Source organism: Sapajus apella, unplaced genomic scaffold, assembly GCF_009761245.1.
Source record: "Sapajus apella isolate SASKATOON/1434 unplaced genomic scaffold, GSC_monkey_1.0 scaffold68, whole genome shotgun sequence".
Lineage (NCBI taxonomy): Eukaryota > Metazoa > Chordata > Mammalia > Primates > Cebidae > Sapajus > Sapajus apella.
Window position 1 is genome coordinate 4,945,256 of NW_022437008.1, and position 14,980 is coordinate 4,960,235.

The 14,980-nt window shown below is 38.7% G+C and overlaps 1 protein-coding gene across 11 annotated transcripts in view; it reads left to right on the forward strand.

The window, feature by feature from the left end:
- Positions 1–9,305, forward strand: part of ZNF567 (zinc finger protein 567) — a 34,911-nt gene extending 25,606 nt beyond the window's left edge. For all 11 annotated transcript variants that reach the window (XM_032249348.1, XM_032249342.1, XM_032249350.1 and 8 more), the window contains 3 exons: positions 967–1,093; positions 1,364–1,450; positions 6,911–9,305. In XM_032249348.1, coding sequence (XP_032105239.1) covers positions 967–1,093; positions 1,364–1,450; positions 6,911–8,631 — 1,935 coding nt within the window. In that variant the 3' untranslated portion in view covers positions 8,632–9,305. The remainder of the gene's footprint in view (positions 1–966; positions 1,094–1,363; positions 1,451–6,910) is intronic.
- The last annotated feature ends 5,675 nt before the right edge of the window (positions 9,306–14,980 follow it).

A 14,980-nucleotide genomic window follows, 5' to 3' on the forward strand; every position in this document is an offset into this window, starting at 1 on the left:
AGTAGTGGTTTTATGCCATTGGAGCTGTGGGGTTTCAGGTTTATTGTATAGCATGTGTACATTTTATAATTATTATCTGAGGGAATGTTTTCTTAAGTGTTTTACTGTTATTGCTGCATGCTGAAAAATCTCACCATGCATTTACAAACCATTTTCTTCATGTATGATATATTCATGTTAAATGGGAAACATTTACCTCCTTAGTGAAGCCTGAGAAAATACCTTTGTGATACATGCTGTATCTTGTATGTACTTCTTTTGTGTACCTGTAACACCTTCTTGCAGGTTTGTGTTTACATACATTTTCTTGCAAGTATGTGTTACATGCCTCTGCTAACTTCTGAGCAGGAAGGTGTTTGTCTTGGCACTTCCATAAATAAATACAGTTTTAGGCATTAAGTGACTTCACAGTAAATATTCTTAGAATGTGTTATTTAAAAATTAACTGACAGGAACTTCTACTTTGATTTTTGTTTCCCCTACAATATAAATCATTAAACAGGGAAAACTAGTCCTTCTGTACAGGGATTGATATGAATGCCACAATGTATCAGGATCAAATTACTTCCCAATATCTAGTCCACCTGTTCTTTTCTTTTTCTTTTTCTATTCTCTTTTTTTTTTTTTTTTTTTTTTTTTTTTTTTGAGACAGAGTTTTGCTCTGTCACCCAGGCTGAAGTGGAGTGGCATGATCTCAGCTCACTGCAACATCTGCCTCCTGGTTTCAAGCTATTCTCCTGCCTCAGCCTCCCATGTAACTGGGATTACAGGTGCGCGCCACCATGCCTGGCTAATTTTTTATATTTTTAGTAGACATCGGGTTTCACCATGTTGGCCAGGGTGGTCTTTAACTCCTGACCTCAAGTGATCAACCTGCCTCAGCCTCCCAAAGTGCTGGGATTACAGGTGTGACCCACTGCACACGGCCAAGTCCACCTGTTCTGATTACTATTCCATCCATTTTAGGGATCAGTGTCATTCAATGATGTGACTGTGGACTTCACTCAGGAGGAGTGGCAGCATCTGGATCATGCTCAGAAGACTCTATATATGGATGTGATGTTGGAAAACTATTGCCACCTCATGTCTGTAGGTAAGAAAAATTCTCTTTGAAACTTTCAGTAGCAGGCACTTCCTCTCAAAGTGCCTAAAGTTATGTATAATCTTGAATTTCAGGAATAAGAGGTGATGAATTCCTTTCGGTTAGCAGAAGGAATGATTGTGTCTTCCCTTGCCCAGTACAAGGTGCTACTTACATTGTTACACAAATAGGTGTCTTAATTTGCAGTACTGAACATGCACCCTTCCTCATTTTCAACGGTATTACAGCCCAAGCAACTTAAGTCTTATTTTCCCTTATCAGGGTGTCACATGACCAAACCTGATGTGATCCTCAAGTTGGAACGAGGAGAAGAGCCATGGACATCATTTGCAGATCATACCCGCTTGGGTGAGTTTCTGGCTCTTAGGAAGACACAGTCTAGCAGAATGTAAATTTAAAGGGGTCAGGAGTGGCTGATACCTTTGAAATGTTTCAGGAGTGTCTTTTTCAAGGCTCCTGACCTGTGAAAAACTTCATGCCTGTAAAACTCAAAACCAGACTTTTAGGCCAGGTGTGATGGCTCATGCCTATAATCTGACACTTTGGGAAGCCAAGGTGAGAGGATCACTTGAGGCCACGAGTTCAAGGCAAGCCTGGACAGCATAGCAAGACCCCCATCACTACAAAAAGATAAAAATTAAAATTTAGCCAAGGCTTGGTGTGGTGACTCACATCTGTCATCCCAGCACTTTGGGAGGCCAAGGTGGGCAGATCCCTTGAGCCTAGGAGTTTGCAACCAGCCTGGGAATCATGGCAAAACCCCATCTTTACAAAAAAAAATGCAGAAGTTAGCTGGGCATGGTGCTGCACACCTGTAGTTCCAGCTACTCAGGAGGCTGAGGTGGGAGGATCACTTGAGCCCAGGAGGTCAAGGCTGTGGTGAGCCACGATTGCACCACTGCACTCCAACCTGGGTGACAGAGCAAGATCCTGTCTCAAAAAAAAAAAAAAAAAAAAGGAATGATGTCATATACATGTAGTTTCAGCTACTCAGAAGGTTGAGGTGAGAAGATCACCTGAGCCCAAAGATTCAAGGTTATAGTGAGCTAGGATTATGCAATTACACTCCTGGCTGGGCTACAGAGCCAAGACCTGTCTTTTTTTTTTTTTGAGACGGAGTTTCAATGTTGTTGCCCAGGCCACCACACCCGGCCAAGACCCTGTCTTAAAAACAAAAACAGAACCATACTTTTAAATATCATGCTCCCTGGCTGGGCCCGGTTGCTCACACCTGTAATCTCAGCACTTTGGGAGGCCAAGGCAGGGAGATCACTTGAGGTCAGGAGTTTGAAACCAACCTGCCTATCATGGAGGAACCTTGTCTCTACTAAGAATACAAAAATTAGCTGGGTGTGGTGGCACATGTCTGTAATCCCAGCTGCTTGGGAGCCAGAGGCAGTAGAATCATTTGAACCCAATAGGCAGAGGTTCTGGTGAGACGAGATCATGCCACTGCATGATCCAGCCTGGGCAACAGGGCAAGACTCCATTTCAAAAAAAAGAAAACATATGTATATCACTCTCCTCAAATGGATGCTTTCCTAGTTTGTTTCATATTATCATAGATAACTGCCACTCTGAATGTACCATAAGCCTTCTTTCTTTTAGATCTTTTTTATTGATTTGTGTCTCTTTTTCCAGCACTCTCAGTCCTTATCTTGCCTTACCGTGATAGATTTCTTTCAGGCATTCTTCAGCCTATCCTTAAAAAGAAAATTATTGGTTAGTGGTCCTCTCCTTACTTACTTAACATTTCCTGTCCTTCATATCACCTCAGGTTTGTTTTCTGTGCTAAGTTTCCTTTCTCACCACAAATGTAGCTATTAATTTTAGAACTCACTTACCTTGACCCGGGCTGATAATTTCAAAGTTACCATTTTCTTTCATTAAACCTTTGTGGTTCATTTTACATGGCTGTTCCTCATTCCTGCAATCAATTATTTGTTTAGGTAAAACAACACTAATTCTTATCCTAATTGCTATTTACAGCTTGGCCTCTTTTCTTCACCACTGTGAACACATCACCTGAAAAATGCTTGGCATATGAGAGTCACAACAAATTTTACTTTTTAAAATAAATGTTTATTGTTTCACTGGACACTTGGTCTCATTTCTGTCATATGCCCTCATGTAATCTATCTTTCAATTATAATGATACCATCCATTCTCAGACTTACACTCTTTATTTTATGTAGATGGCACTAACATCAGCATACAAAGCACATTTCTCCTACCTTCACTCTGGTTCGTCAGGCATACTGCAGTCTGTCATCTCACCTGTTTTCTGATGATGTGTCAGAAATGAAAATCACTGGCTTTCTCAGCTCTTAAATTCTTTCCCATTGTTTATTTTTTATTATTATTTTTAAAACAGAGTCCTGCTCTGTGGCCCAAGATGGAGTGCAGTGGCGTGATCTTGGCTCATGGCAACCTCCACCTTCTGGGGCCAAGTGATTTGCCTGCCTCAGCCTCCTGAGTAGCTGAGATCACAGGTGCTCACCACCATGCCCAGCTAATTTTTGTATTTTTAGTAGAACTGGGGTTTCACCATGTTGGCCAGGCTAGTCTTGAACACCTGACCTCAGGTGATCTGCCTGCCTCAGCCTCTCAAAGTGCTGGGATTACAGGCATGAGCCTCTGTGCCCAGCCTCCCATTCTTTAATTGAAAATTGTTTTGTTCCTACTACAAAGTCAACTTGATTTTTCTGTCTCTGTTATCATTTCTTACAGATCTCTTCACAACTTGTGATGTTTTATTAACTTGTGAAATATATTGACATCCTCTCATATTCTCATTTCACACTGACATCATACAAAGTGACAACTATCTTATTTCATGGGTTTGTTGCTGCAATACCATTTGTCTTTTTTATATGTTTTGTCTGGATTCATTCAAGGTATATTGTTACTTTCCTCACAAAACATACCATCAGTTGTTTGCTATTTTTAATCATTTATTATATGAAATTGAAATTTCTCTTCTTTCAGGAACTGTCACAATTAGCCCTCATCTGGTCTTTTCAGCTTTCTCTTGGAGAAAATTCTTGATAATTTCTACTTGACCTAGTCTCCTAATTGTTGTTCATAAATGTAGGGTTTGTCATCACATAGATACTTTTAATTATGTTGTATTCCCCCTTCTTTATACTATATATCTTTTAAGTCTCAAGATTTCTCTGTGAACTCTTCCTTGATTACTGTACATCATATCTACCTTACTTGTTTTCTGAATTCCTGTGCTAACTACTGACTGTAACACAAACATGCACAACTCTTGGATACAGTTGTATAATTTCATTCCTTCTTGTTTATGCTTAAGGATTTATAAGGATGCTTAAGGATTCTTTCCCTCAAAAATAAGATCCCTTTTGAGTCTTCATTTCTTTGAGGGAATCATACATTCTTAGGGGTTCTTTTTCTCAAAGACAAGATCCCTTTTGAACCTTCATTACGATGGTATTATTTAACATGTTAGGTATTTAGTAGTTATTGTGTTAATTGCTTATGGAGCTTTGTAAGGGAGATATTTTTTCATCCATTCAGAAAGGATGTACTGGCAAGTTCCTTTTAGATGTATCTACTCAGGGTGTGTCCCTATAGATTGTGATTGAAGTGTCTGCATTCTGCCAGACACTACCTATGATTATGCAGTGATAATGTAAACTCAGATTTTTTGTTTTGGTTTTGGTCTTTTTGAGATGGAGTCTTGCTCTGTTGCCCGGGCTGGAGTACAGTGGCACAATCTCGGCTCACTGCAGCCTCTGCCTCCTGGGTTCAGTGACTCTCCTGACTCAGACTCGAGTAGCTGGGACTACAAGCACACACCACCACACCAGTTAATTTTGTATTTTCAGTAGAGTTGGGGTTTTGCCTTGTTAACCAGACTGGTCTGGAACTCTTGACCTCAGGTGATCTGCCCAATTTGGCCTCCCCAAGTGCTGGGATTACAGGCATGAGCCACCATGCCCAGCCCAAAAGAATTTAAAGATCACCAATAAAGTATTCAATTCTATGAGAAAGTATTACTATCAAGTCTGCATGTTTTATATTTTTGAGATGGAGTATCACTCTTGTTGCCCATGCTGGAGTGCAGTGGCACAATCTCAGCTCACTGCAACCTCCACCTCCCAGATTCAAGCAATTCTCCTGCCTTAGCCTCCCCCGTAGCTGGGATTACAAATATGTACCACCACGCCCAGCTAATTTTTTGTATTTTTGGTAGAGACAGGATTTTACCATATTGGCCAGGCTGGTTTCCAACTCCTGACCTCAAGTGATTCACCCACCTCAGCCTTTCAAAGTGCTGGGATTACAGGTGTGAGCCACTGCATCTGGCTGAAGTCTGTATTTTTCATAAAATATTTATGTCAAAGTGTGAGGTGGTTAAAAGCTTTGTTAACATGGTTTTCCTAGACTATAATTATATTGGAATTTTTAAATAGAGCTTAAAATGGTGAGGGAAATATATGAAGTGTTTTTGAGATTGTGGAATAGTAGGATTTCCTTGAAGATTCTCTAAATTTAAATAAAAATAAGCCTGGAAAGCAAGCTAATTAATTAAAGGAATGTAAGCACAAGCATGTTATTGGGCATAAGTAAAGTATGTATAGGACAGTAAATGTCAGGCCAAACTGAGGCAAAAATTACTTGATATAAACAGGTGAGATCTGTCAGGTATGTGGACAACCCTGAAAACTTGTGAGAATATAAAAAATCAATCTAGACAATATAGTTTTGTTTACAGGTAAAATTCCTTGCATTAGTATTGGAGTTATTAGACTTAATAAAGGAATAGATTTTTGAGCGTAGCTTTAACATTGCTTCATTAGATATAGATGATTGCAAGGTAAATAAAGTTAAAAATAGCTATACTTTTATAAGAGAAATGAAAGTTAAAGTTAATGTATGATCCAGGACCAGATTGTTGAATCTACCTTATGAAATTGGTATTCTGATCTACCATATAAAAAACTGGAATAAAAAAACGTTACTGCATAGGGGAAGGATGTAAGCCAGTCTTTCCGTAAACCTGAAAAAGTGAGTCAGCAACTGAAAAGAGGACTAGTTGTAATTGATGGTCATGAGAGCTTTGTTCTTGGACAATTCTAAAAGAAGGGATTTTGCAGCAGTTGGAATACAGCAACTGAGCATATTCTGATCTATTTTAAAGTTCCTATTGTCTAGTTTTCCCTTCATAAGAGAAAATAATTCCCAGCTATATGGAGGATTAGAGCATGGACTATAGGATTGTTTTTCTAAATACTAGAAAATGAATTGATACTTTAAAAGCTAAATTAACCAATGATGACTATACTTACAAAGAGGAGGTGTGTTGATCAATTGGAAGTGTTTCACCACAGTCATCTAGGGATGTGTGTATATAAAAGTATAAGTGATCTGTGTTCTCCAAAAGCAATCTTTCCTCTAGTATTTTCCCTAAACATTTCTACTAATTTTCCTTGTCCAACCTACGTGCACTTTAATGCTTTTGATAGATTCACTTCATTGTTTCTGAATACTTACCTAACCGTCAATCCGCTTCTACCATTTTTTGACTTCTTGGTTGGTTGCACTTTCTCTTGGAAGTTCTAGTGCAAAATGCAAAAGGGATTAATGTTTATTGCTTATATTTTCACCCTTTTCCACCCTGAAGCAGTTTTTGTTTTGGTTCCCCATCCCACACACCCGCCAAGCCAGTGGTGATTTGTCCTGGGTCTCTTGGCACCATATGCTAGACCCTAGTAAAATTCCTTTGCAGAGCAAATGTGTGAAGATTCACAAATTGTTATCAATTATATTCTTTTCTAGAAGAAAACTGGAAAGCTGAAGACTTTTTAGTAAAATTCAGGGAACACCGAGAGAAGTATTCTAGATCAGTTGTAAGCATCAACCACAAAAAACTGGTGAAGGAGAAAAGTAAAATATGTGAAAAGACATTTACTCTAGGCAAAAACCCTGTTAATTCCAAAATTCTACCTCCTGAATATGATACTCATGGAAGGATTTTGAAAAATGTTTCAGAATTAATTATCAGTAATCTAAATCCTGCAAGAAAGAGACTTAGTGAGTATAATGGATATGGGAAATCACTCCTCAGTACTAAACAAGAGACAACTCATCCTGAAGTCAAATCCCATAATCAAAGTGGCAGAGCTTTCAGTCATGATGAAGTTCTTACGCAGTATCAGAAAACGGAAACTCCAGCACAGTCATTTGGATATAATGACTGTGAGAAATCGTTCCTTAAAAGGGGGGGCCTGATTACACATAGTAGACCTTACAGAGGAGAAAACCCATCTGTATATAATAAGAAGAGAAGAGCAACCAATATTGAAAAAAAACATACATGCAATGAATGTGGGAAATCCTTTTGCAGGAAATCAGTATTGATTCTGCATCAGGGAATTCACTCCGAAGAAAAACCCTATCAATGTCATCAATGTGGAAATGCATTTAGAAGGAAATCGTATCTCATTGATCATCAGAGAACTCACACAGGAGAGAAACCCTTTGTTTGCAATGAATGTGGTAAGTCCTTCCGCCTAAAGACAGCCCTCACTGACCATCAGAGAACACACACGGGGGAGAAATCATATGAATGTCTGCAATGTAGGAATGCCTTCAGATTGAAGTCACACCTTATTCGTCATCAGAGAACTCACACAGGAGAGAAACCGTATGAGTGTAATGACTGTGGGAAGTCCTTCCGCCAGAAGACAACACTCTCTTTACATCAGAGAATTCATACAGGAGAGAAACCCTATATTTGTAAAGAATGTGGGAAATCCTTTCACCAGAAGGCAAATCTTACTGTACACCAGAGAACCCATACAGGGGAAAAGCCCTATATTTGTAATGAATGTGGGAAATCCTTCTCCCAGAAGACAACTCTTGCTCTTCATGAGAAAACTCATAATGAAGAGAAACCCTATATTTGTAGTGAATGTGGAAAGTCCTTCCGCCAGAAGACAACCCTTGTAGCACATCAAAGAACACATACAGGGGAGAAATCTTATGAATGTCCTCACTGTGGGAAGGCCTTTAGAATGAAGTCATACCTCATTGATCATCACCGAACTCATACAGGAGAGAAACCGTATGAATGTAATGAATGCGGTAAGTCATTCAGTCAAAAGACAAATCTCAATCTACATCAGAGAATTCATACGGGGGAGAAACCCTATATTTGTAATGAATGTGGAAAGTCTTTTCGCCAGAAAGCAACCCTCACTGTACATCAGAAAATACATACAGGGCAGAAATCCTATGAATGTCCTCAGTGTGGGAAAGCCTTTAGCAGGAAGTCATATCTCATTCATCATCAAAGAACTCATACGGGAGAGAAACCATATAAATGTAGTGAATGTGGAAAGTGCTTCCGCCAGAAGACAAATCTCATTGTACATCAGAGAACTCACACAGGTGAGAAACCGTATGTTTGTAATGAGTGTGGTAAGTCTTTCAGTTATAAGAGAAACCTCATTGTCCATCAAAGAACTCACAAGGGAGAAAATATTGATATGCAATAAGTGAGGTGGTTTCTTATGTTAATTCTTTCCAAGTTATTGTAAACCTTTAGTTATAAAAAGAAAAGCATGCTGAAAGATGTTAATGTAATTTAAAATCACAAGCCTAATAATAGTTATTAACTTAAAGTACCATAATGAATAACTGTCTACTATTTACTAGCTATAAAATGGGTGTCATCATTATTGAACTCTATTAGCTGTGAAGCTAAATTTTAAAGTCTTCGACTGCTCCTCCTACTGACTCAAATAGTTTATTTTTTAAAAATAGTTATATAATACATGCAGAGATAAGATACAAAATGATCATAAGCATTAATCTCCATAAGAGAAAATATTTATTTAACATATTTCTCATTGCACTCTGTAATAAAAAGCAGTTAGTTGTTACTTACCTAAGAGTTATCACTTCCGTAGCCTATAACTTTAAAAAGTAGTTTTTGCATGTTTTCAATTTTATATATATATATTTTATCATACATCATGACTTCTTTTGTGTCTTGCTTATTTCACTCAGTTTTTTAGATTTGTACATTATTGCATGTGGCAGTAGTGTATTTTCATTTTGCATACTATTCCATTTTAAGAATATATTGCTATTTATCCTATTGATGGATATTTGTATTTTTTATAATTTTGTGTAATAATAAAAATACTGCTGTAAACATTCTTGTTTATGTCATGGGTGTGTGCGTGTGTGTGTGTATGATTTCTGTTGAATTTATACCTGGACCGGAACTATTCATTCCAAATGTGTATATAAGTTTTTTTCAGCTATAATAGGTAATGCCAAACACCTCAGACCTTTCTCTGCACGAAATGATTGGACAGAAACAGCTTTAAACACAGTCAGTGTGGAAAGGTCTTTACTGGTTAAACTGGACAGTTTCTACTAAAAAGAAACCTTGCAGTTTTATAATTTTGAGAAGGCTATTGATTATGGACATGTGAATGCAGTAAATGTACAAGGCCTTTAGCTGTTTCTCAACCCTTAAATGCAAAACCTGCAAATTTATATTGGAGGGAAATCCTGTAGTTGTCATTTTCGGGGTACTTTCAGCCATTGCTTATTGCACCTTATTTAATATCAATGAATTTGAATTCATAGAAGAGAAAGGGACATTGAGAAAGGAAATAGGTGAGTAAAATTTGAAAATATAGCAGTCTTTTTTTCTTCTTTTTTTTTTTTTTTTTAAGATGGAGTCTCACTCTTTTGCCCAGGCTGGAGTGCAGTGTCGTGATCTTGTCTCACTGCAACCTCTGCCTCCCGGGTTCAAGCGATTCTCCTGTTTTGCCTCCTGAGTAGCTGGGATTACAGGCTCCCACCACCACACCCAGCTGATTTTTGTGTTTTTTAGTAGAGATGTGGTTTCACCATGTTAGTCAGGCTGGTCTTGAAATCCTGACCTTGTGATCTGCCCGCTTCAGCCTCCCAAAGTGCTGGGATTACAGGTGTGAGCCACTGTGCCCGGCCACAACATAAGTCTTTTATACCTTAACCTATGTCATAGGAAATATGTCTCTGAAAGTCCCAAATAAATGATGACTAAAGAGATTTTGATGTTTAAGAATTGGAAATCTACTAAGACAATGACTTCCATAGCATCCTTTTGATTAGAAGAGTAAGCTCAGTGGCAACTTGAACAGCATTATTACAGGTACTTCTTGGGAAAGATTATTTCCAACCAATATTTAGTACATATATGAGTTATTGTAATAAAATTCAATAGAAATTGAAATTCACTTCTTAAAAGATTTAAAACTATAAACCATATCTGCATATGCTGGAAGATGGTTCATGGTTCAAGTATTTGACATTAAAAATATTAAACAGGCCCTCTAGCCTGTTAGAAAGGGGCAGCCATTGCCAATTAAATGGAAACATGCTTGTCAATCCTTATTTTTCTGATAATTTCAGAACAAAAAATGAAAAAGGTGATCAAACAAAAGCATAAAAATTTAGACTTGAAAGTAGCATACAGAAAACGCACACGTGTGTATATATTTATACATATATAAAGCCTTATCTATAACTAGACAGACATTGTTGAACTTAGCCTTAATTTATTTATGCATATAGATTTTTTAAAGAATATAGATGGAATAAACCTATTTAAGTAACTAAACCAGGTAAAATTATAGGACTTAGAACTGTGAGAACCCAAGGATTTTGTCATTTGAAATTGAATTTATAGGTGAGTTATATACTGGTAAATGCAAACAATGGTGACTAACATAAGAATTGTACTCGTGACCAAAGATAAAAGCTTACCTTGTTTTCCTAGGTGGGGAGGATGGCCTAACTGGATGTTTGTCCTAGCATCAATCCACCAAAGATTTGGGGAGCATGTGAGTCACATTCTCATGGACATTCTACTCCCGTTTGATTTTTGCATTTCCAGACATTTCAGTGGCTACCACAAAAAAAAAAAAAGTATCTGTGGCATCACTACATGTGCTGCCCTGTCTCCTAATTTACTGATTATATCATGAAATAGCCATGCACTGTTTCGGTAGAACGTTGTATCCAATGTCCACTTCATTTTCATACATGCTACATATATTCATGTTTTATAGATCTTGAATATGAAGAACTAGAAAGTATGTATTAATCGGCAGTTTTTAGAATGGCCAGACTTTGATAATATAATCACAAGGCCAGGCGTGGTGGCTCACACTTATAATCCCAATGCTTTAGGAGGCTGAGGCAGGTGAACCACGTGAGGTCAGGAGTTCAAAAATGGGCAGGCCAACATGGTGAAAGTCCATCTCTACTAAAAACACAAAAAATAGCCAGGTGTGGTGGTGCACACCTGTAATCCCAGCTACTTGGGGGCCTAAGGCAGGAGAATCACTTGAACCCAGAAGGTGGAGGTTGTGGCGAGCCAAGTTCATGCCATTGCACTCCAGCCTGGGCGACAGAGTGAGACTCTGTCTTAAACAAAACAAAAAATCAGTAATGAACCCAGAGATTATTTAAGGAATAATCTAAGAAAACTTCCAGTATAGGCTATATAAACAACTCACAAAAGTATTTGTGTAATAATCATTGGGCATCTTTGTGTAATCATGCTCATAACTTTTAAGTTTTAACATGTTTGCATGAAAAACTGATGAAATAGCTTCTTATGAAACTGTCTATAACTGTATCATATGGGAATTCTGTGTTTAACTTTTTAAAGAATCAACATTCTGTTTCCCACAGTGACTTTACCATTTTATATTCCCAATGGCAAGGCAAAAAGCTTCAGATTTCTCAGGCCTGGGGTGTTGGCTTATGCCTGTAATCCCAGCCCTTTGGGAGGCCAAGATGGGTGGATCACCTGAGGTCAGGAGTTCAATACCAGCCTGGTAAATATGGTGAAACCACATCTTTACTAAAAATATAAAAATTGGTGGGCGTGGTGGTGCATGCCTGCACTCCTAGCTACTCGGGAGGCTGAGGCAGAATTGTTTGAATCGGGCAGGCAGATATTGCAGCAAGCCGAGATCGTGCCACTGCACTGCAGCCTGGGTGACAAAGCAAGACTTCATTTCAAAAAAAAAAAAAAATTAGCCAGGTGTTGTGGCAGGCGCCTGTAATCCCAGCTACTTGGAAGTCTGAGGCAAGGGAATACATTGAACCTGGGAGGCAGAAGTTGCAGTGAGCAAAGATTGTGCCACTGCACTCCAACCTAAGTGACACAGTGAGATTCTGTCTCAAAAAAAAAAAAAAAAGGTTCAGATTTCTTCATATTCTTTCCATCACTTATTTTTCTTTAAACTTTTTTAAAATTACGGCCTTTTTTTGTGGATGTCAAGTATCTCATTGAGTTTTTTTTGTTTATTTTTTGTTTTTTGAGACAGTTTCACTCTTGTTGCCCAGGCCAGAGTGCAATGGTACAATCTCAGCTCATCACAACCTCCACCACCTAGGTTCAAGCTGTTCTCCTGCCTCAGCCTCCTGAGTAGCTGGGATTACAGGATGTGCCACCACACCAGGCTAATTTTGTATTTTTAGTACAGACGGGAGTTTCTCCATGTTGGTCAGGCTGGTCTCGAACTCCCAACCTCAGGTGATCTGCCTGCCTTGGCCTCTCAAAATGCCAGGATTACAAGCATGAGCCTCTGCCCCCAGCGTCATTGAGATTTTGGTTTGCACTTCCCTAATGATTAATAATATAGGTTTCTTTCATTCTTGAACACATTTTTCTGAAAACAGGATTTGGGATTGAGAGTTCTTTTAGCACTTGAAAAATGTCAGTTCTTTCTGGTCTTCATGGTTTCTCTTTTTATTTTTTTTTCTTTTCTGTTTTTAAAAACATCTGGTCTTCATGGTTTCTCATAAGAAATCTGCTATTTTAATTTTTTTCTTCTAAAATATGTTATTTTGCTACTTTCAAGACTTTTATTTTGTCTTTAATTTTCACAAGTTGAGTATGACGTGTTGTGGTGTTATATTTTGTGGATGGGAAGATAGTTATCTTGTTTAAATTCTCTCAGCTTGTTGAACCTGTCTTTTGCCAAATTTGGTGAGTTCTCAGCAATTACTACTTTTTTTTTTTTTGAGACGGAGTTTCACTCATGTTACCCAGGCTGGAGTGCAATGGCATGATCTCGGCTCACCGCAACCTCCGCCTCCTGGGTTCAGGCAATTCTCCTGCCTCAGCCTCCTGAGTCGCTGGGATTACAGGCACGCACCACCATGCCCAGCTAATTTTGTGTATTTTTAGTAGAGACGGGGTTTCACCATGTTGACCAGGATGGTCTCGATCTCTTTACCTCGTGATCCACCCGCCTCGGCCTCCCAAAGTGCTGGGATTACAGGCTTGAGCCACCGCGCCTGGCCAGCAATTACTACTTTTAAGTCTGTTGTGGCAGGGAGGGGGGATGTCTTCCACTGTCATCCAGGCTGGAGTGCAGTGGCATGATCACAGCTCACTGCAGCCTTGACCTCCTTGATTTAATTGATCCTCCCACCTCAGCCTCTTGAGTAGCTGGGACTACAGGATAGCACCACCAGGACTGGCTAACTTTTGTGTTTTGTTTGTTTGTTTGTTTGTTTTGCATATGAAAAGTTATTACTACAGTGTTTCCAACTTTTGTATTTTTTAGAGACAGGGTATCACCATGTTGTCCAGGCTTCCTTAAGTACCTTTTTAGCCCTATCTTCTTTGTTCTCTCCTTCCAGGATTTCAAGGGCATGAATGTTAAGTCTGGTGAAACATTCTCACAGGCTCCTCAGTCTTTTCATTATATTTTTTTCAGTCTACTCCCTCTCTCTTGTTCAGATTGGGTAATTCCTATTTTTCTGTATTGCATTTCACTGATTCCTCTGTCCCTTCTGTTTCCACTCTTTGTCCATTTGAGTTCATTTTAGTTACATTTTCAATTATATACTTTCCATTTGGTTATTTAGTATGTCTTCTAATATCTTGTCTAGACCAATTCTTTGTTGAGATACTGTATCTCATTTGTTTCAAGTGAGTGATTGTTCAGGCATTTTTATGATGTCTGCTCTATGTGTTATATAATTCTGACATCATTGTCATGTTCTTGTCTTTTTTCATTTGAGATTTTCCTGGTTATGATTACTGAATTTCCATTGAAATGTGTGATTTTATCTATTATGAGATTCTAGATCTTATTTAAACCTGTTTTACCTGGCTTTCTGATAGCACCCTGGCATGGGGAGGGCAAGTGTGCCATTTTGCTATGCCACATAGGGCATGGGAATCCAGATTTCCCACTCCCCTCTACTGACACCTGGGTGGAATTGCTCCTCCTCATGGTTAGGTGTGAACGGGGAGTTCTGGCTCCCTATTAGCCACCTTTTTATACCTCTCTTACACCCCTATAAGAGAGATAGGGGTCCTTTGTTAATGGTTTCCATTTGCTTTCCATATACACCACAGAGGCAGAGCTGGCCCTGTTAGGCGGGATAGTAGTGAAGATCCTGACCTTACTACACCTACTCCAACACTGGCCCAGCAGGTAATTTAACAAGTATCTTTTTACTTTTGAGTATGGGGATGGAAATTCAGGTTCCTGTCATGACTCCAGGGGCCCTACCAATGCCATCTGCAGTGATAGTTTAGGCTCCCTTCATAGTCTTCCTGAAACTGTGCTGGCAGGGAAGTCAGAGTGTCCTGTTATGGGGTATCTTGAGAGTAGAAGTCTAGGTTCCCTACTCAGCCTTTGCAAGGTGCATGTGTGGCCTCCGGTGTTTTGGGTTCTTTCTTTTTTTTTTTTTTTTTTTTCCCCCATGTGCTTTTTGGCTAGAGCAGTTTTATTTTGTTGTTGTTGTTTTTCTTTTTCTTTCTTTCCTTTTTTTTTTTTTTTTTTTTTTTTTTTTTTTTTTTTTTTTTTTTTT